This window comes from Aspergillus ambiguus (assembly GCF_047715705.1).
Source record: "Aspergillus ambiguus strain CBS 117.58 unplaced genomic scaffold BDV59scaffold_13, whole genome shotgun sequence".
Classification (NCBI taxonomy): domain Eukaryota; kingdom Fungi; phylum Ascomycota; class Eurotiomycetes; order Eurotiales; family Aspergillaceae; genus Aspergillus; species Aspergillus ambiguus.
In genome coordinates, this window is record NW_027395526.1 from 251204 (window position 1) to 269647 (window position 18444).

The 18444-nt window shown below is 53.9% G+C and overlaps 8 protein-coding genes across 8 annotated transcripts; 7 read left to right on the forward strand and 1 right to left on the reverse strand.

The window, feature by feature from the left end:
- Nucleotides 1–22: 22 nt before the first annotated feature.
- BDV59DRAFT_207527 (putative RNA splicing factor (Pad-1)) lies at nt 23–2277 on the forward strand (the record flags this gene model as incomplete). Its single annotated transcript, XM_073695017.1, has 4 exons — nt 23–1067; nt 1120–1428; nt 1487–1966; nt 2019–2277. The coding sequence occupies exons 1-4, from the start codon at nt 412–414 to the stop codon at nt 2275–2277; spliced, it is 1704 nt and encodes a 567-aa protein (XP_073548507.1). The 5' UTR covers nt 23–411.
- Nucleotides 2278–2891: 614 nt separating this feature from the next.
- On the forward strand, nt 2892–4357 carry BDV59DRAFT_201516 (uncharacterized protein; the record flags this gene model as incomplete). The annotated part of the gene is made up of 2 exons (XM_073693823.1): nt 2892–3801; nt 3870–4357. 2 exons carry the CDS (start codon nt 2892–2894, stop codon nt 4355–4357), a joined length of 1398 nt encoding a protein of 465 aa, XP_073548508.1.
- A 189-nt stretch (nt 4358–4546) lies between these two features.
- BDV59DRAFT_177072 (PP2C family serine/threonine-protein phosphatase) lies at nt 4547–6681 on the forward strand. The gene is made up of 2 exons (XM_073689552.1): nt 4547–4710; nt 4799–6681. The coding sequence occupies exons 1-2, from the start codon at nt 4647–4649 to the stop codon at nt 6415–6417; spliced, it is 1683 nt and encodes a 560-aa protein (XP_073548509.1). The 5' UTR covers nt 4547–4646; the 3' UTR covers nt 6418–6681.
- BDV59DRAFT_207530 (bacterial alpha-L-rhamnosidase-domain-containing protein) lies at nt 6621–9550 on the reverse strand (the record flags this gene model as incomplete). The annotated part of the gene is made up of 2 exons (XM_073695018.1): nt 9049–9550; nt 6621–8996 (listed from the first exon to the last, which is right to left on the reverse strand). Exons 1-2 carry the CDS (start codon nt 9439–9441, stop codon nt 6621–6623), a joined length of 2769 nt encoding a protein of 922 aa, XP_073548510.1. The 5' UTR covers nt 9442–9550.
- A 381-nt stretch (nt 9551–9931) lies between these two features.
- Nucleotides 9932–11551, forward strand: BDV59DRAFT_192900 (sugar porter family MFS transporter; the record flags this gene model as incomplete). Its single annotated transcript, XM_073692124.1, has 4 exons — nt 9932–9980; nt 10035–10484; nt 10537–10861; nt 10918–11551. The coding sequence occupies 4 exons, from the start codon at nt 9932–9934 to the stop codon at nt 11549–11551; spliced, it is 1458 nt and encodes a 485-aa protein (XP_073548511.1).
- A 1055-nt stretch (nt 11552–12606) lies between these two features.
- Nucleotides 12607–13190, forward strand: BDV59DRAFT_177075 (uncharacterized protein). The gene is made up of 2 exons (XM_073689553.1): nt 12607–12876; nt 12941–13190. Exons 1-2 carry the CDS (start codon nt 12757–12759, stop codon nt 13046–13048), a joined length of 228 nt encoding a protein of 75 aa, XP_073548512.1. The 5' UTR covers nt 12607–12756; the 3' UTR covers nt 13049–13190.
- A 1827-nt stretch (nt 13191–15017) lies between these two features.
- Nucleotides 15018–15678, forward strand: BDV59DRAFT_177077 (uncharacterized protein). Its single transcript, XM_073689554.1, has one exon. It carries the CDS (start codon nt 15041–15043, stop codon nt 15401–15403), a length of 363 nt encoding a protein of 120 aa, XP_073548513.1. The 5' UTR covers nt 15018–15040; the 3' UTR covers nt 15404–15678.
- Nucleotides 15679–16740: 1062 nt separating this feature from the next.
- BDV59DRAFT_23596 (CDP-diacylglycerol--inositol 3-phosphatidyltransferase) lies at nt 16741–18228 on the forward strand. The gene is made up of 3 exons (XM_073696020.1): nt 16741–17099; nt 17172–17548; nt 17604–18228. The coding sequence occupies exons 1-3, from the start codon at nt 16925–16927 to the stop codon at nt 17958–17960; spliced, it is 909 nt and encodes a 302-aa protein (XP_073548514.1). The 5' UTR covers nt 16741–16924; the 3' UTR covers nt 17961–18228.
- The last annotated feature ends 216 nt before the right edge of the window (nt 18229–18444 follow it).

The window sequence follows — 18444 nt, forward strand, 5'->3', positions numbered from 1 at the left end:
ACTACGTACTTAATACATAATCGCTATACTCACACCTTTCGATCGGCCCATGGTTCGTGAACTGCCGGAAAGAGAAATCCAAAGGGGGCGAAATCGCCATCCACGTGATCCGCTCGGCTCTTCAATTTCCCTCCGACGGCCCACCACCTCAGCTTATCTCCTCATCTCTCTCTCTCTCTCACTCTCTCTCTCTGTATTCATTCCGATCTATTTATTCGTACAAACGTCCCTGTCCCTACAGAAACCATACCTTTCAGACTCTGGAGAGTCCAAAGTAAACTCAAGGGTTCGCTCAAACCAAGCGCATTCGCCATCTCCCTCTAACGAAGCCACAAAGTGACCTAATCCTCCTCACTTGCTCCTTTGTACCCAGAGCCATTCAGGGAGGGGATTCTCAATCATCTTTTCGATATGTCAGGTCTCGACGTGGAGGCTCTCCTCGAGTCTACAGCCGCCGCAACCCCTCAGGAATCCCGCCCTTCTCAAGACCGAGATGACCGCTCCAAAGCCGACAGTACGGACCGCCGCGACCGTTCACGCGAGAGAGACCGTCGACGTCGCGACCGCAGCCGGGACCGTCGTCGCGGTGACCGAGATGTCGATGGAGATGAAGACATGAAGAGCCCGCGAAGCGAACATGGCAGTGCTAACGGAAGCCATAGAAGCAGAAAGAGGAGCAGGAGCCGCGACAGTGACCGTCACCGTCGGTCCCGTCGCGACCGCTATGGCGATGACTACCGCTCCAGTGGTGATTTCTATCGCGGCGGTGGCCGGGCTCGCACTCGATCTCGCTCCCCCTATGACGACCGTTACTACCGCCCCTCGGGCCGTTCCCGGCGTGATGAGCGGGACGATGACCGTCGCGGGGCGCGCCGTGATCGCAAACGCAGCCCCAGCCGGGATAAAACCCCGGAACTCACTGAAGACGAGCGTGACCGCCGCACTATTTTCGTGCAGCAGCTTGCGGCCCGTCTTAGGACGAAGGAGTTGATTGCCTTCTTTGAGAAGGTTGGCCCCGTCAAGGAGGCGCAGATCGTCAAGGATCGCGTTAGTGGACGGTCCAAAGGGTATGCTTGCCTGCTTTAACCAAGGCACGGATTCCAGACTAACTTGGTATAGTGTCGGTTATGTCGAGTTCAAAAACGAGGAGTCCGTCGCGCCCGCTATCCAGCTCACAGGACAGAAGCTTCTAGGAATCCCCATCATTGCGCAGTTGACCGAAGCGGAAAAGAACCGTCAGGCTCGCAATCCCGAGGCCAGCAGTGGCAGCAACCACGCGGCTCCTTTCCATAGGTTATACGTTGGTAACATCCATTTCAGTATCACTGAAAGTGACCTCCAGAATGTCTTTGAGCCTTTCGGCGAACTTGAGTTTGTACAGCTGCAGAAGGACGAGACTGGTAGGAGTCGGGGTTATGGGTTTGTACAGTACGTGTTGGTCCCCCCCATTTTTCTCATCTTCGGACACATTGTTAACAGCGATCAGGTTCCGCGACCCTAACCAAGCTCGCGATGCTTTGGAGAAGATGAACGGATTCGACCTGGCGGGTCGTGCTATTCGCGTTGGCCTTGGCAACGATAAGTTCACCCCCGAGTCGAACGCCCAACGCTTGCAGAGCCAAGGTGCAAATCAACAGAATTTCCAGGGCTCCATGTTTTCAGGCCAAGGTGGACGTGGTGTCCAAGCCGGCGGCACTAACAACTTCGACCGTGCTGGCGGCCGGGAATCCGAGAAGGGCGCGGGGGCCAGTGCACTCGATGACACTGATGTTGCCGGTGTGAACTTCAACAACTATAGTAGGGACGCGTTGATGAGGAAGCTTGCAAGAACAGATGAACCTTCGGAGCCCTCTGCCGACGACAAGCAGAAGATCTTGCGGCCCAAGACAGAGACCAAGCCGCTGCCGGTCAATGTTAACATGGCGAGTCGATGTGTCTTGCTTCGTAACATGTTTGATCCCGCTGAGTAAGTTGTTCCCGATCCTGTCGCTGGATACTCGTGCTAACAACCCCCACAGAGAGGAAGGCGAAAGCTGGATTAAGGAGCTTGAGGATGACGTCCGCGCTGAGTGCGAAGAAAAATATGGCCATGTTGTTCACATTGCACTAGATCCCAACTCGCAAGGCGATATCTACCTGAAGTTCGACCGTGTCCAGGGCGGCGAAAACGCCATCAAGGGCCTGAACGGACGATTTTTCGGCGGCCGACAAATCACCGCACAACCTGTTGTGGATGCTGTGTACAGCAGCTTGTTTTCTCGGACTAAGGCAATCTAGTGCTCGACTTCCAGCCACGCCCGGCACACCGACGATACTCACCGGATGATAGGTATCCTCATCTAATGTTGTGTTGTTAGGTGCAATCCCCGACGGCCGAGCCGTTTTTGTCATAGCACGCTCAGATCTCTGGCGACCAAGTGGCATGACGATTGCTTGGGTTGGATGACACTGCCCCTGGTAGGTGCCAGTCTTGTCCTTTTGCCGGTTTACGTGCCAGCCGAGAGGTTTGGTGAGCAATGATATGTTAATAGGGACTTTGTACATTTATTGTTAGCGCAAATGAGAGTTGGCTGTAGTCAGTTTTTATATATCTTGGGTCTTCAAATCCGTTCAGAGTAAAACAGAGAGCGTTCATACTGTGGGAGTGTAACACAAGTAAAGGGCCTCACGTACGCTGGAAGAAATGATACCAGAGCGCATTCTATACACCTGTTTGTGTGAGAGGTTTGTGTTCTTCTGTTCTATATCATTCTTGATTTCTCCACTGCTGTTCTAATCACGATCGATACACTTGACTCGCACAATCTGTGACTACATTACTCCGAGGTGATCGATCCCCTCTTCGGTTCTCTTCCAAACCCATAACTGTCTCTGAATTCACTCCTCTTTAGATGTCGTCTGAGGATGTCTCTGACCAACGCCCCAAGACTCCCACTACTGACACTTCTCACCCGTTCGACAGTCCTGAAGTTGAGAATCAGCACACTCATACAGTTCCAATGCAGCACTACGTTGGCGTTGTTGAGGGCGGCCTAGACAGAACCGTACAGGCTACTCAGCCCGGCGAGGGAAGCACTGGTGTCGTGCAGCAGCTCCAGAAGAGAATTGACGAGCTGGAGGAGCTGGTTCGCAAACAGCGGGCCACCATCAGCAACCAGAGCAAGGCAATATCCGATCCCAGAGTAGTTCGCAGACAGCATGCGACAGTCTCCGGGTTTCCCTGGACTCCTCGTCATGGTGGGCCCAACCTGTTGCCTTCCCCGTTGGAAACTCCGCTGTCAATCGCGTCGGGGAGCGTCGGTTCTGGCGTCTTCAACCAGCCTCCGCCGCCATTTCTCCTCGTCCAAGGCAACCATCCGGCCCCTACTGCTGCTACGGAAGATCTAGAGAGTTCGACAGCCAATGCGACGGCGGGAGAGCATCATGACTGCGTGTTGTGCAGCAAGATGAACGGCCAGTACGCCTGCGCCTTTGTCAACTTCGACGATACTTTCCTCGAGATCTGGGCAAGGCTCCAGACGTTGTGGACCAAAACCGAGAGCTATGGCATGACCTATGCGAATATCCCCTGCATCCAAGTAGATAGTCAGATGGGCCAGAATGTCAAAGACTATGTCATCTCCCTGTCAGATCAAGCGCAGGCGTCAACTCTCCTGGGCCAGCCCACCACCCGTTACTGCCTCGTCGCGAAAGCAATCAATTACTATCTCATCAAGGAGGTGATGAAGATCACCGCCGCTAAGGGTTTTGATGCCTCGTCCGATGAGGAGATGGGCCATATCAAGCAGATGATGTATCCCGGTATGTGTCCCCGGATGATCAAGTCTGGCGTACCCGACAGGACTAAGTCTGAGCTTTGGTACCTACAGACACTCCACAGGTAGTGCGACAGCTGATTGTCGTGACGCTGACGTCCCACCTTCGCGAGCTGCAAGAGAAGCCCGGATTCGCAGAGTTCAGCCACCACAAGGCGCGCGTCCACACGAACAAACTATGGCAGTACGTTGGCCCCCTCACCCACGATCCTTTCAACCAGTACACCGCATGGGCGGATCTCTTTGCCATTGTGTCCGAGGCGCAGACGCTGGCGATCGATATGTTCTCGGTGCCGTTCGAATACAAGGTGGATTTCCCCGACATGAGCGAGACCTTTGAGCCCACCACCATGATCAACCGGGACCTGTTCATCCGCGGCGACCCGCAGGGACTGAAGAATAACGATACCCGCGTGCGACTGAGTATCACGCCCATCGTTCGCATGCGGGATAACTCGCAGCGTCCGGCGGATATCCGGATGGCGAGTCTGGCGCATGTTCTCCTGCGCCCTGCACCGATTCCGCGTGTGACTGGGAAGTGATGTTTTCTTGGATGTGGTGTGTGTTTTTGTGTTTCCGATGTCCCTAGCTGCTACTGTACGTGCTGTGTCTATGAAAATGAAAGTCTTCGGCGTGCTCCGTGGGTGTCGATCCCGATAAGGCCAGCGAACTGCCGGTGGATTTCTCCGTCGCAATCGCTCGGGCCGCAAAACTCATCTTTCTCACCACCACACATTCTTCCCACCACTTCTCCTCTTCCTCCTCCATCGCAGTCCCCATAGGCGGAGTCCCTTCACCATGCTTCAGCAACTGTTTTAATGCTTGCCTTTCATGCATCTGACTCCGGCAACACGGGTCTCTGTCCAGCTCTGGACCCTGGCCAACGGTCGCCGCTGTATGTGCTCATGCTACTACTTCCTTGCTCTGCCGATCCCTTGCACCCACTGGACTTCGTGGCTAACCTCTGCATGCACGCCCCCCAGTCCTCCTCTCTTCCTCTAGACGCCAGCATGCAAGCAAATCCGCCGCTTCCCGCGAACCCCGGAACCCCCCGGCGCGACCAGAGTTCCATGATTACTTCGTGACGCACCTCCCTTCATCCTCCCTCCATCCCGACCCCCGAGGGCCGCATTCCGCTTTCCACAAGCTCCCTCGCTCGGCCTCTGTCCCGCATACGGGGGAGACGTCGCATTCACCGGCTGCGCTCCAGCCCCTGGTGGCCCGGGAGACCACCGTCGTCCGCATCCCGCTTCGCAGCGCGAAGCACCACTTCGGCACCGCCACATCCCGCGGAACGCGTCCCTCAAATGAAGACTCCTACCAGGCGGGCGTGATCGATATCCCGGCCTTTGCGAAACGTCCCCCGGCATCCTTGACGATCAAGCGATCCGCGGCCCAGGCCTCGGCGGGCCCCCGCGAGAGTCAAGGAGCGGAAACGGCGAGCGGAGACCCCCAGGTCTTCTACTTTGGGATCTTCGACGGCCATGGCGGCGCCGAATGCAGCTCCTTCTTAAAGAACAACCTACACGAATACATCCAAGACACGTCCGCTGCGTTCGAACTCCAATCGAGTCTGCTGAAGAACCAGGAGGGGCATGTCGGCCACGAGCCCGATCCGTCCACCGGCGTACTCCCGATCATACAAGGCGCCAACTACCGACGAATCGCGGAGCTGGAGAAGGTCCTCGTGCGCGACTGGAGAGACCTCGTTGGGGGCTACTTCAAGCGGTTCCTCCCGACTCACTTCTCCCACCTCGGGAAGAGCGAACGGGGCCAGCTGCAGGCCGTGGGGGACAGCGAAGGCGTGACGATGGAGGAAATCCTCGAGTACGCCTTCCTGCGCGCCGACCTGGACTTCGTCTCGGACCAGGCCGCGCGCCACGACGACGAGCTGGAGCGCACCGGCCATCCGCTCTTCCAGGACAACATCCTCGGCCGCAGCCACTCCATGAGCAGCGTGGCGCGGTTCAAGGGTGGCAGCACCGCCAGCATCGCCCTGATCTCCACTCCGACTCCGACCCCCTTCTGGCATCCGGAGACCCCGTCCAGCCTGCTGGTGTCCCACGTCGGCGACACGCGGGTGCTCCTGTGCTCGACCGTCACCGGCGACGCCATCCCGCTGACGTCGAACCACCACCCGTCGTCCCCCGTGGAGAGCAGTCGGCTGCGCCGGTACGCGACGACGTTCGTGACGGACTCGTTCGGCGAGGAGCGCATGAGCGGGCTGGCCAACACGCGGGCCTTCGGCGACGTGCAGTCCAAACGCGTCGGGGTATCGGCGGAGCCCGAGCTGCGCCGCGTCGAGATGGCGCCGGCCGAGTACTCCTTCCTGGTGCTCATGTCGGACGGCATCAGCGGCACGCTGCCGGACCAGGAGGTCGTCGATATCATCAAGGAAGCCAAGACGCCTGACGAGGGTGCCCGCGACGTCGTCAACTTCGCCACCGAAGTCACCAAGGAGGGCGACAATGCCACGTGTCTTGTCGTCCGACTCGGTGGGTGGGAGCGACGGCTGGAAGCTGGCCTGGGGAGCTTGCGAACCAAGGAGTCGCGCGACTGGCGCCGACAAGAGGCCACTGATCCGCGCCGGTCACGGAGATGATCCTTTTTCCGGTGCTGTATACTTCTGTAGATATTATGTGAATTCACTGGTTTGGGCCAGTGGAGTTTCCAATGCATTTTGTACATACCTGGAGCAAGAGTCTGCATGTTTTGTTTCTATCTATGAATCACAGCTTACATCAAGAACCATAGCTTCCAGGCACCACCGTCTATACAAGTGTAGACACCGACACTCAACGTCACTCACAGCCGAACCACCAGTCTATACTTGCCCTGAGGAAGCTCGATACGCCCGCCAGCCACCTCCTTCGTCTCAGCTCCCATCGCCTCGATCTCAACACCGCTGATATCCCCCGGCAACACCAGCGTGCAAACGGTACCCGTCGGCACACGCACCTGCATATCAACCGTCTTCCCATCCTCCCTCCTCGCAAACCGCACCTGGATCAAGCCATATGGGCAATCCACCTCGCCCTCGACCCGCGCAAACTCACTCCTGACCGGCGGCCGCAGCGACCACGTCCGATACGCATCCGCAACGGGCTGCACCCCCAACAGCGCCACATAGAACCACTCATAGATCGTCCCCAGCATATCGTGGCACTTGGACCGACACGCGTCCTGCCAGAACTCAGACAGCGTCGTCTCGCCCCGCCGCAGAAACCGCATGTAACTGGGATGCTCCTCCTGCCGCGCCATGGCGAGGACGATATCAGGGCGGTCCACGTCCGCCTCGGCGAGGGTGTTCCAGAGGTACTTGAGGCCGATTTCTCCCGCACGCATGCGGTACCCGGAGGCTTCTGCGTCGGCGAGGAAGGCGCGGATGACGTCCGCGCGGTGTCCGCCGGGCACGAGGCCGAACTGCAGCGCCACGGCCTGCGCGACCATCGTGCAGTCGTGCGTGCCCGGGTTGTCGAGGGATGTGTAGAAGGCGTAGGGGCGCTCTTTCCTGTCCGCGACGAGGAGATGCCGGTTGTACGTGTCGCGGATGCGGTCCGCCCATGCGGTGTATTTGGCTGCGTCGGCGGCGTGGCCGAGCTCGTCCGCCATCATCGCCACGTTGCGGAGGCACTGGTAGTAGACGGCCGTTTCGATGTTGGCTTGGTGGTTGCCGAAGGCGATGTCGCGGCCCCAGTCACCAAGCCCGTGCTCGATCAGCCCGCCGTGGCGCTCCTTGCTGTGCATGTACTCCATATAGCGGACGCAGGGGGTATATATCTTTGCGAAGACGGATGTGGAGCCGTAGTATTGCTTCAGCAGCTGCGGCAGGAAGCAGACGGCGCAGCCCCAGGTGATGGTGTCGTGGAGGGGCCCGCACATGTACCGGATCTCGGGTGCCATGGTGGGCACGAGGCCGCTGGACTCTTGGGTGTCGATGATGTCGTCGAGGATTTTGGTGTAGAGGGACTCCATGTCGCGGACGTACTGCGTTGCCGGGGCGAGGAGCGAGGTGACTTCTAGCCAGCCGAATTTCTCGATCTGCGGGCAGTCCGTGTGGTAGCTGAAGAGGTTGCTGGAGAAGGACCAGTAGCAGGCGTTGATCAACCCATTCACGTCCTCTTTGTCGGTCTTGACGTATCCGAGGTGTCTGGCTGCGGAGGAGACGTGCCGCGCGGAGACGGCGTGGATGGTTGGAAGCCTGTTGTCGTTGGTTGTAGAGGCTCCCTCGATCTGGATGTATCTGGCGCTGGTGAAGCTAAAGTCGGGCGTCCAGGTTTCTTTGCCGGTTCCTGCGAGGGTGATCTTCGAGTAGACGCCATGCTCGAACTCCTTGAATAGAGGGTCCGGCATGAAGACGGCACCGCTGTCGTCGACCGTCTCGGAGTAGCGGACGATGACCTCTGAGCCTGCTGGTCCACTAACTTCCAGCTGGACCATGACGCTGGAGTTCTGACCGAGGTCAAACACGGTGGCGCCGTTGGAGAGTAGCTTTTGGCTCTTGGGCTCGAACGTATTGTGCAGGATGACAGGGGGCTGGCTCTGGTAGCGCAGCTTGCCTCTCGGTCCTGTCAACGGCTTCGCCGAGTTCCAATGGCTGTCATCGTATCCAGGAGCGTCCCAGCCGGCAGGGTATGTGCGTCGATCGTGATCTTCCGAGGCGTAGATATTTGCCAAAGTCGTGGCGCTGTTACGCACTTTCCACGACGGATCTGAAATGATGGTCTCGAAGGATCCATCCTCGTAATGAACATGGATCTCTGCAAAGAAGCACAGCTCATTCCCGTATCGGACGTAGGTGTTGTCCTCGTACATGGGCCAGAAGAACCGGTCTCCTTGGTCGCCGGCGTAGAAGCCGTTACCGACATGGGCCCCGACGACGTTCTCCCCGGAATTCCATTTAGCGGTCACATCGTAGCCCACATACTGGACTGTTTTGTGATAATCGGTCCAGCCTGGGTCGAGCACATGCGGGGAGGCAGACTGTCCGTTGACAGTGAGGTTAAAGTGGCCCAAGCCAGACGCAAGGATAATCACGCGGGCAGGCTTCTTGGAGGAAGACGGTCGTAAGGACTTTCTGAGGTAGATGGGCTTGTCTCCTCCGTTCCCAATCCACACGGCCTTCCACCGGTTCGCTTCGTCTTCGAACCATGTCCGGAAGATGAGGCTGCTATGGGGCATCTAGAACGTATTAGTGGATTTCAGGACAGTATACAGATGGAGGGATGCTTACATAGGTCTGGTTCATGCTATAAGGAGGGAGTAATCTGGATGACCGTGGATAAGCAGTGTAGAACTCGTTGATGGCGCTGTAGGTGGCGTTGCCATGTTGATCCCACACGGTGACTCTCCAGTAGTGGAATGTCGTGGACTTGAAACCCCCGTCTGGTTTACAGATGACATTGCGCTGGATATTACTTTGCACACGCCCGGAATCCCAGGATCCTGGTGTTCGTTCTGTCGGCGGCTTGTCTAGATCTGATTTACTAGGAGACACGGCAACCTGATATGCGGTTTGAATAGAGTCTCGATCGTTGGCATCGAGAACCCAGAAGAAGCGAACCTCATCGACATCAATGCCAATGGTTTCGTGGATGCCGTGAATACCACAACGTATGACTTCCATGGTGGTGGCAGTTGGAGACCGCCGGGGAGGAGGGAAAGAGGGAAAAATGACCGAAGGAGATGGCAGATGTGTCTATTTCGGGTCACCCGGGCCAAGGTCTACCTTAAATCCCCCTCGATCAACCCACCATCGGACAGCCCTCCCCCGAGTGCGAGAAATGACGGACAACATGTGGACAACAACTGGGGGTGGTCGAGATGTCGGAACTACCGAGCGTCCCGCTTTCGCTACCAGTATCCACGCTAGACACGCCGGCCGGGGATGATGGCCCACATGCCTCATTCCCAGGCAGATTGTCTCTCCAGTTGCATACTCGGGGCAATGCTCCCCGTATTCCCCAGCTTGTTCTCTCCGTGTGGTCGTGGAGGCTAGTAACATGCAGAAAAGCATATGTATGGGCCAGGCCCGTCCCTAATCTCCTGCTGGTCCTCCCAGAGAAATCTTGCCCTAAGACGCTTCCGCTTCAAAATCTGGGATATACGAATACCTCATGGCGGCGTTCAAGACAATTTTCTCTGCTGTATTCCTGGCCGTTGGAGGTAAGCTAGCTGCTGTCTGCATTCGTTCTAGTCGTCGCTGACCCTACTACTAAGGTTTCCTCTTTGGCTATGACAGCGGTATCATCACTTCCACAATATCACTACCAACCTTCAATGAATACTTCACGCATCCCAGTGACACCGTCACGGGCGGAGTCGTCTCAGCCTTCCAGGGTGGTGCCATCGCAGGTACAATGGTGAACATGATAGCTGCCGACAGGTTAGGTCGGAAGTACACCATCCTGTCAGGTTCACTAGTAGCCACCCTGGGCTGCGCCCTCCAGTCTGGTGCAGTGGCCATGTCTATGCTGATTATTGGTCGCTTCATCGCCGGCGTTGGAGTTGGAATGCTTAGTGCTACCATCCCCATGTACGCAGCTGAGTTATCCGAACCGAAATGGCGAGCCACTCTGTCGGGGCTCCTGCAGTGGATGTTAAGCTGGGGGTTCTTTGTCGCCCAGTGGCTTGGATATGGGTGCTCTTTCTCGACCACAGCTTTCTCATGTACAATCCGATATCAGTGTATTTTCGGGTGAATCTGCTAATCTCATTATAGGGCGGTTCCCTCTTGCCTTCCAGGTGGTACCTGGTCTTATCCTCATCGGAGGAATCTGGTTCCTGGATGAGTCTCCGCGTTGGTTGATGGAAAAGGATCGACATGAGGAAGCAAGAGAGGTTCTTCTGCGACTCCGTGGAAGCGACAACTTCGAACACGTCGATCTGGAATTCCGTGAGATCAGGGATGTCATCCTGGCTGACCGTGCCGTAGGGCATGTATCATGGAAGTCGATTCTCACAGAGCCATCCTGGCGTAAGCGGTTATTGATCGGATGTGGTGTGCAAGCATTCGGACCGCTGTCCGGCATGAACGTGATTAACTAGTAAGCTAGCCGCCGTTGTTGAATCGAATGGTCCGAATCATGCTAATCTATCATAGCTACGGTCCCCGGATTTACGACATTCTCGGTATTGACAACCAAACCTCGCTCATGATTATCGGCATCAGCGGTGCTCTCTCCATTGTCTACTGCACCATTGGTCTCTATCTAGTCGACAAGGTCGGCCGAATCAAGCCACTTATTGTTTCCGCAGCATTCCTCGCCGCAGCCTTGTTGATCAACGCAGTTCAAGGCCAATACATGGACCCAAATAATCCCAACCAACTCCGCTCGATGGTAGCTATGAACTTCGTATTCAGTCTGTTCTACACCCCTCTTGGCATCATCTCCTGGGTGTACCCAGCGGAGATTTTCCCCGTGGAGGTGCGAGCCCTGGGAAATGCCATCACTACCTTTACAAACTGGACTGTGAACTTGGTGTTTGCGCAAGTCTCACCCGTTGCGCTTTCGTCCGTCGAATTCAAATACTTCTATCTCTTCTTTGGGCTGAACGTCGTTGCGGCGCTGTGTTACTACTTCTTCTATCCGGAAACTAAGGGTCGTACTCTGGAGCAGATCGATGCCCTGTTTGGCGACCAGTTGGTTCCTCACGCCATGGAGGATCCTACTGCGGCCGACACGGCCCTGGAGAAGGAGGGGCCGCAGATCTGGGAGGATGAAGGACGGGTATAGCGTGGCATTGTCTCATTACCACATCGTTCCTGCATATACATTACAATTTCTGTACTTATCGCTACGGATTTGACTACAATGAGGCCTAAACTATATGAGTTTTCTCTCCTGCCCCATGGGGCCATCTGTAGATTGGTTCCAACCGTACGTGTCTGCCCATTCACGACCACAACCGCCGATGAGTCTCGGTATGCATTCCCCCGATGGCGACTCCTCTCTCCTGCCACAAGTGGCGCCCTTCACCTAGGCATTACGGATAGTTCCTCAATGATGAAGGCGCATGAGGAACGACGTCGTAGTACTATATCGGCGACCCACATTTCAGACCCGCTGGATCCTAATTTGGCGGCGGTGTTCTCGCATTCCGATTGGTGCGTCGCCGCCGCAAATAGTATGACCTTTTGCTGCCTTCATCCCGGGACTGGTGACCGGCATGTACTGCACAGAGGGCTAGAATTAGCCCAGATATCTAGGTTCATCTTCTAGTGTCAGCTTGGTAAATTTGGCATATTGCAGGAAACAATAATAGAATACATTCGGTGTGTCTTACAGAGCGAAGTTAATCGATAGTATTTGTTTGCTTTTCTGGTAACAATTTCGGCTTCTACGGTCTCCAATTTGTCTCGATATAAGATTCAAAATATGGGTAGAGACGAGCTACCTGCAAGGTTTAGTCTCTTGCCTTCCCCAATTTTAATTTTCTCGCATCTTGGCCCTCTGGCATCCAGACTATTTTCTTTCTAGCCCGTCAGGTACACTTTAAATCCCCAGGCTGGTCTAGTGCCCTCTGTTCGGGACGTATTGTATAGGAGCTTATATCTACCAGGCAACCATTATCGAAGGGACTTACCAGAAATAGGCTCTAAGTCCGCCATTTAAAGAATGATTTTCACATCTATTAGTAGTTTGTGGTTCATCGAGCCCCTTCCATTGAGCGACTCAGTCATCGGAAATAGAAATGGACAATGGAACTTTCGATTATGGAAAGCGAGAGCAGTAGGACTACCTTGGTGCGCTATCCAAGCTATTCATGGCTAATATCTGATATGAGGTTCAGCTTCCGAATATAAGTGGTTCTGCGGCTTAGTATGTCCTATAGTGACTCTCGTTCTATCTCTTAGGGATGCGAGACGCTACTTTGCCAGTTCAAGAAGCACACGGCATGCCTTTTCTAGAATTCAGCCAAAACACGCTCCAGGAGGCAGATGTGGCACAACATTGTCACAGGAACGGGAAGCACCAGAATCGAGGGTACATCTTGTATGCTTGAAGCATTCACCTTGCTGTTTGCCTGCAGCGTATCTCCGACCTATTTTGTATCCAACCTTGATATAATTTTCCCCTGTTCAGTTAGTTTTTCTAGACTGCAAAGCAAATGCAAGGGCTTACTTAATTGATCGGCCTTGTCATCGGCCTAGGCGCTCGCGTTTCTCAGGTTACGGTGCTGGAAAGTACCTATGCTTTGGATTCGTCCACTCAGAGTTCATAGGGCTTTAGAAACTGCGACATGCACAGGACTATAAGAAGATTAACGACGGGGGCACGGTCAATGACAAGAACTGAATTCCGCTAAAAGCAGTAGAATCACTGTCCGAGCTAATCCTAGGCCGACTCCCATAATAATCGGCTGAGCTTTGTCACATACAGGTGATATGGTTTTAGTCATGGCCAGAGGTACGTTTGCAAATGACTCGTGTGGTCGGAAGATGCGATCACGCCACATATTGCGTTCTATCCTACCACTGGCGAGGGTTGAAGTGACGATTGACTTAACGTTCGATATGCCAAGAGAGAAACCCCGCAGCAAGGCCAGATATACTACCTTATCCTTCGAACACTTTTGCACAGGATCTTGAAGGACTCTGAAATTCGTCAGCTGAATCGCCATGACTGCATTGCTACCCTCTCTCTACCGGCCATTGGATGGGACCAAATCTGAGATCAGGTTGTTGCGGATACGTCCCCAGGAAACCGACGACGTACTGGAACCTCTGCGCTGTACCATGGCCACTGTATCCTTGGACACCCTGAAGGAGCGGTATCTTGCTTTGTCATATGTCTGGGGTGACGAACCCCCAGCAGAGTCAATTACGGTCAATGACCACACAGTTTCAGTGACACGGAATCTCCTGGATATCCTCCTCCGCTACCGCGCCATGAGCAAGGTGGCACCCAACTGGGACCTAGCAAATATGATGCTGTGGGTTGATAGCCTATGTATCAACCAGGGAGATATACCAGAGAAAAATAGTCAAGTTCGACTGATGGGCGTCGATATATCGTTCAGCGGATGTGCTCTCCTGGCTGGGTAAAAACGCGGACGACAGTGAATATGCCGTCAACACGATCGTGGATATCGCACGGAAGATGCCCACTACATTCAATAATGAGAACCCTCTTACCTGGGTTGACCCAAATCAGGACCAACTGTGGCAATGGACGAGCGGCAGATTGGGAAACCGGTTCTGGGAAAGTGCGTCCAAGCTGCTCCGCCGCGAGTACTGGAAGCGAGCCTGGGTTCTCCAGGAGATAATACTTGCGAGGAGCGTGACATTGGTTTGCGATACGAGAACTATCCATATTCTGTTGCTTCTCAAGATTTTAAATTGGTTATTGCACATTAAAGGGCAAGAATGCCCCTCGTTCGCTAACGCTCAGGTGTGGATGATGCTCACGACACGGGCTGGTCAGAACCAACTTGGGTGGCTGCAACTTACAGAACTCTTAGTTGTGCAGAATTTGGTCAATAATGCGGCGAAAAGCGACGATCCCACACTCATGACTACATGGAAAGATCTTCTATTACAAACTCTTGGTCGCCAGGCAAGCGATCCACGGGACAAGCTGTACAGCATGTTCGGGCTCCTTGGGGGCGGGGTCTATCCAGACTATTCGCTTTCAACGGAGGAAGTCTATTGTCATTTTGCAAGGAATGTCTCGAAAACAGAAGGTCGACCAGGCCTCTTGCTATATGCAGGCCACGGCCTCTTCGATAGCAGGATGCTAGATCAAGAACCCAAACATCATCTATTGCTACCATCTTGGGCCCCCAATTGGGATGCGCTCTCGAAGGAAACTAGCTGGGGTCAATTTTACCACGATAATGCTCAGTATCATGCAGACAGCCACCCTCGCCTCCAGCAACGAGGCCCACTATGCACCTTTAGTGGGAATGCCCTTACCGTCCGCGGAATTCTATGGAGTGAGGTTTCCACCCACCAGGGGTTTGAGACAAGACACGAGAAACTTGCAAGTGTTTGGGAGGAATACATTTGTGCGCACAAAGACGAGCGATATGTCACCGGGATGCCAGTTCTCCAAGCTCTTGCAAGATTGGTACTTCTTGACAGAGATCCTGAGACGAGCATGAAGCTCAGTATGTCGCCGGAAATCTACCTTCAAATGCGGATAATAGCCTACGCCCTTGCAGTGATATATACAGATTATGTGGCAGCATTCAAGAAGTATGGATTTGATAACTCAGCGGGTATGGCAGAGTACCTGGGCCAACCAGTCAATCCTCCACTAGCAAAGAATCTCTTCGATGACTTTGGATATGCTGTGGATAGAAGGAGAACTTTCACGACCCTGCTGGAGCTCCGACTGTCGCTTGTTTTCTACCATCAGTTTTTTACAACCTCCAATGGATATATCGGCTGGGGGCCGCTGGGAACACAGAAAGGGGATTTTGTTTGCATTGTTATCGGCTGCAGTATGCTTCTGATTCTGAGGAAGATTGATTCACGCTACATCCACATCGGATCATGCTTTTTATTAGGGATAATGGACGGAGTGATCTTTAATGAGACCTGCACAAGTTCTGACACTATCCAGGAGTTTACAATAATTTGAGCCACACAGTGTCCCTAACCTAGCTAGTCCCTAGGGTTGTACTTAACAGAAGCTATCAACAAGCTACTTGGTTCCAAGAGTCTAAGCTCACGGATGGATGGTCTGGAACAGGTCAGAATGGCTGGACCGCTGATGAAATAGGTCTTCGCTGGCTATAGAGGTCGTTGAATCATGTTATAAACGGAATATGAATGGTGGGGCTAGGAGGTGCTTATTCTTGATGGTTGTGACAGTTGTCTGACTGCTGAATACGATTCATTCTACAAATAACATGCAATTATTTATCTTTACATGCCTGACCATGCCTCGCAGATTCTGCGTGTATGGAAAATACTTAAAGAGCGTATGATTGCTGGTAATAGTCATATTAAGAGAGACTCCTTTAGCTATATATATACGCATGCGTTAAATTTTTTACTCTAGCGAATATCTACGGTAGTTGGGCAGAGGCAGTGCTTAAGCCATTCGATCGACAACGCGTTCTTTCTGAGCTAACAACACTATTAACTGAAAGCTCAATATTGCCTGCTTTCCAAAGGCCGCAGAGTACTCACCAGCTAAACCGAAAGCTACACAGTCTATAGAGTAGTCTTAGCGCAAAACGGAAGCTTTTCAGCAGACCTATTGTTTTTAATTAATATTTTCAAAATGCAGCGCAGATGGCCATATAAACACGACAGAAGAGTTTATGTATTCTATAGACCCATGTCTACTTGCTGCATGGTCCAAGGATAGCGTATACAGCAGCTTGGTGTAGACGGATGGCTGATGTAACCTGTCCGCATTGGGCAACTTCTCAACGCAGCAGATATTCTACGTCGCTACTCCATACTCTTCCTCTCTCTCTCTCTCTCTCTTTTATTTTTCCACTTCAACTTCACCATCTCTCTTTACATACCCCCAGCTCATCAACTCCTCGTTCTCCCAATCCCTAATACGAACCGTCTTATCATTCCTTATCGAGCTCCCGCTCGGATGCTTACTTAGTTCCTGTCCTCGTCCGTCGAAGATCTCCTGACTAACGACTCCCTCTTCCGATCGTCTCCTCGTCACCAAAGACCTTAAATCCAATATTTCTCCGTTCTGGACTAGCTGGAGCTCTATTCCCTCCCACAGTCCTCGTTTCAAGGAGATCAGACGCGGTTGTGAACTCTTTCCCGCGGAGGTACGTCGCCTACGTGTCGAACAAAGCTTTCTTGCCCAGGATGCTTTCTTCGCACGCGACCGCTACTGCTGCCATTGCATTACGTGCTGTCGCCTTGGTTTCGAACGTGAGCTGATGTCTTTCGTGTCCCTCTAGGCGAGCCCCAACGCCCCTGACCCTGACCCATCCGGCCCGGCCGTGTATCCTGACCAGCTCGACCCGCTCCCCATCGTGGAGACGCTCGGATAAGACTCGACCTCCTTGTGCGCGCCGCGGTTTCGCCTCGTGCCCACTTGTCCTCCCGCCTCGACCATCTTTCCTCGCTCTATCCTTGTCTTGACTCTGTCTCACGCGTCCCTGCGGATTCTTTGACCAAGATGGCTGCCCGAACGAGGAGACAGAAGGCTGCCTTGGCCGCCCAATCCTCCGGGGATGAATCGCCCGCAAGCAACGGAACAGCACAGACGTCCTCCCCGAGGAAAACAAAATCGAGCCGTCGCGACAATGATGAAGTGAAGGAAAATGTGTACTTATTTGCGCCCAATCTGATCGGTAAGAGGCTTTCTCGCGCGTCTCGCTATTCTCTCCAGCGACTCTGACGGTTGGGGACTTGCTCTGGATTAGGATACTCTCGGGTGGTTCTGACGATTGCCTCCCTGTACTATATGCCCCTTCACCCTCGAACCTGCTCCCTCCTGTACAGTGTCTCGTGTTTGCTTGATGCTCTAGATGGATATGCGGCACGATACTACAACCAGTCGACCACATTCGGAGCGGTGTTGGACATGGTGACGGATCGTTGCACAACGGCGTGTCTGCTGGTTTTCTTGAGCTCCGCCTGGCCTCGGTGGGCTATCATCTTCCAGGGACTGATCGCGCTGGACATGGCTAGTCACTACATGCACATGTACGCCACCCTCAGCATGGGCGGAGCTGGCCAAAGCCACAAGAAGGTCGAGGCCTCCCGAAGCTGGATTCTGTACCAGTATTACCACAGCAAGGTAGGTTGCCGCCCGGCGGTTGCCACAACCCGCACGCTAATCAGAACAACTCCAGACCATGCTGTTTATTTGCTGTGCTCTCAACGAGCTCTTCTTCATCGGCCTTTACCTCCTTTCTTTCTCCTCCCCGGCCCTCTCTCCATCCCTCCTGCAGGAACCCACCCAGGGTTCCGCCCAGCCTGTGACCCCTCCGGCTAGCATGTTCACCAGCCCCTGGAGTGCTGGCGCACTGGAGATGGCTCGGGCCAACAAGATCGACAGCTGGTGGCCCTGGGTGATCACCGGCATCTCGTTCCCTGTCATGGCGCTGAAGCAGATTATCAACGTCGTGCAGCTCATCAATGCCAGCAACTGGCTGGTCGAGGGTGACATCGCCAGCCGCCGGGCGATGCGCAATGGCAGGAAGAATTAGCTCATCAACTCGGTTGCGATGATATGTATGAACAGAAAGTCCCCTTTCAAGGGTCTTTCGTTGGTTCCTTTTCGTCAGGATATTTTCTCTTTTTTCTCTCTTGACATTTTGATCTGGGGGAATTCGGTCAGCCGCCAGTTCTACCTTTCTTGACCATATACATTTTTTCCTCCCATATGTGGTTTCTAATCCTGGTCCGTCGAGGTCGGGCTCTTCGGGACAAAGCCTCTTCCTTCGTTCTCCTGTTGATTAATTTCCTTCTTTGCATGTTTCTTTTCTTTTCCTCTTTTGTGAGTGGTTAAATGGGACCGGGTCTGTAGGGAGGATATGGTGGGATCTCCATGTGTTTTGACATGACCAGGGAAAAGGCTGGTCTTTGGCTTTCAGGTGCTTTTGCTCGATGGTTGCCATACTTCTTTTTACTGCCATTATTTACTTGCTTGTTTCAATTGCTAGAACCGTTGTTGAATAATCGAGACAACGC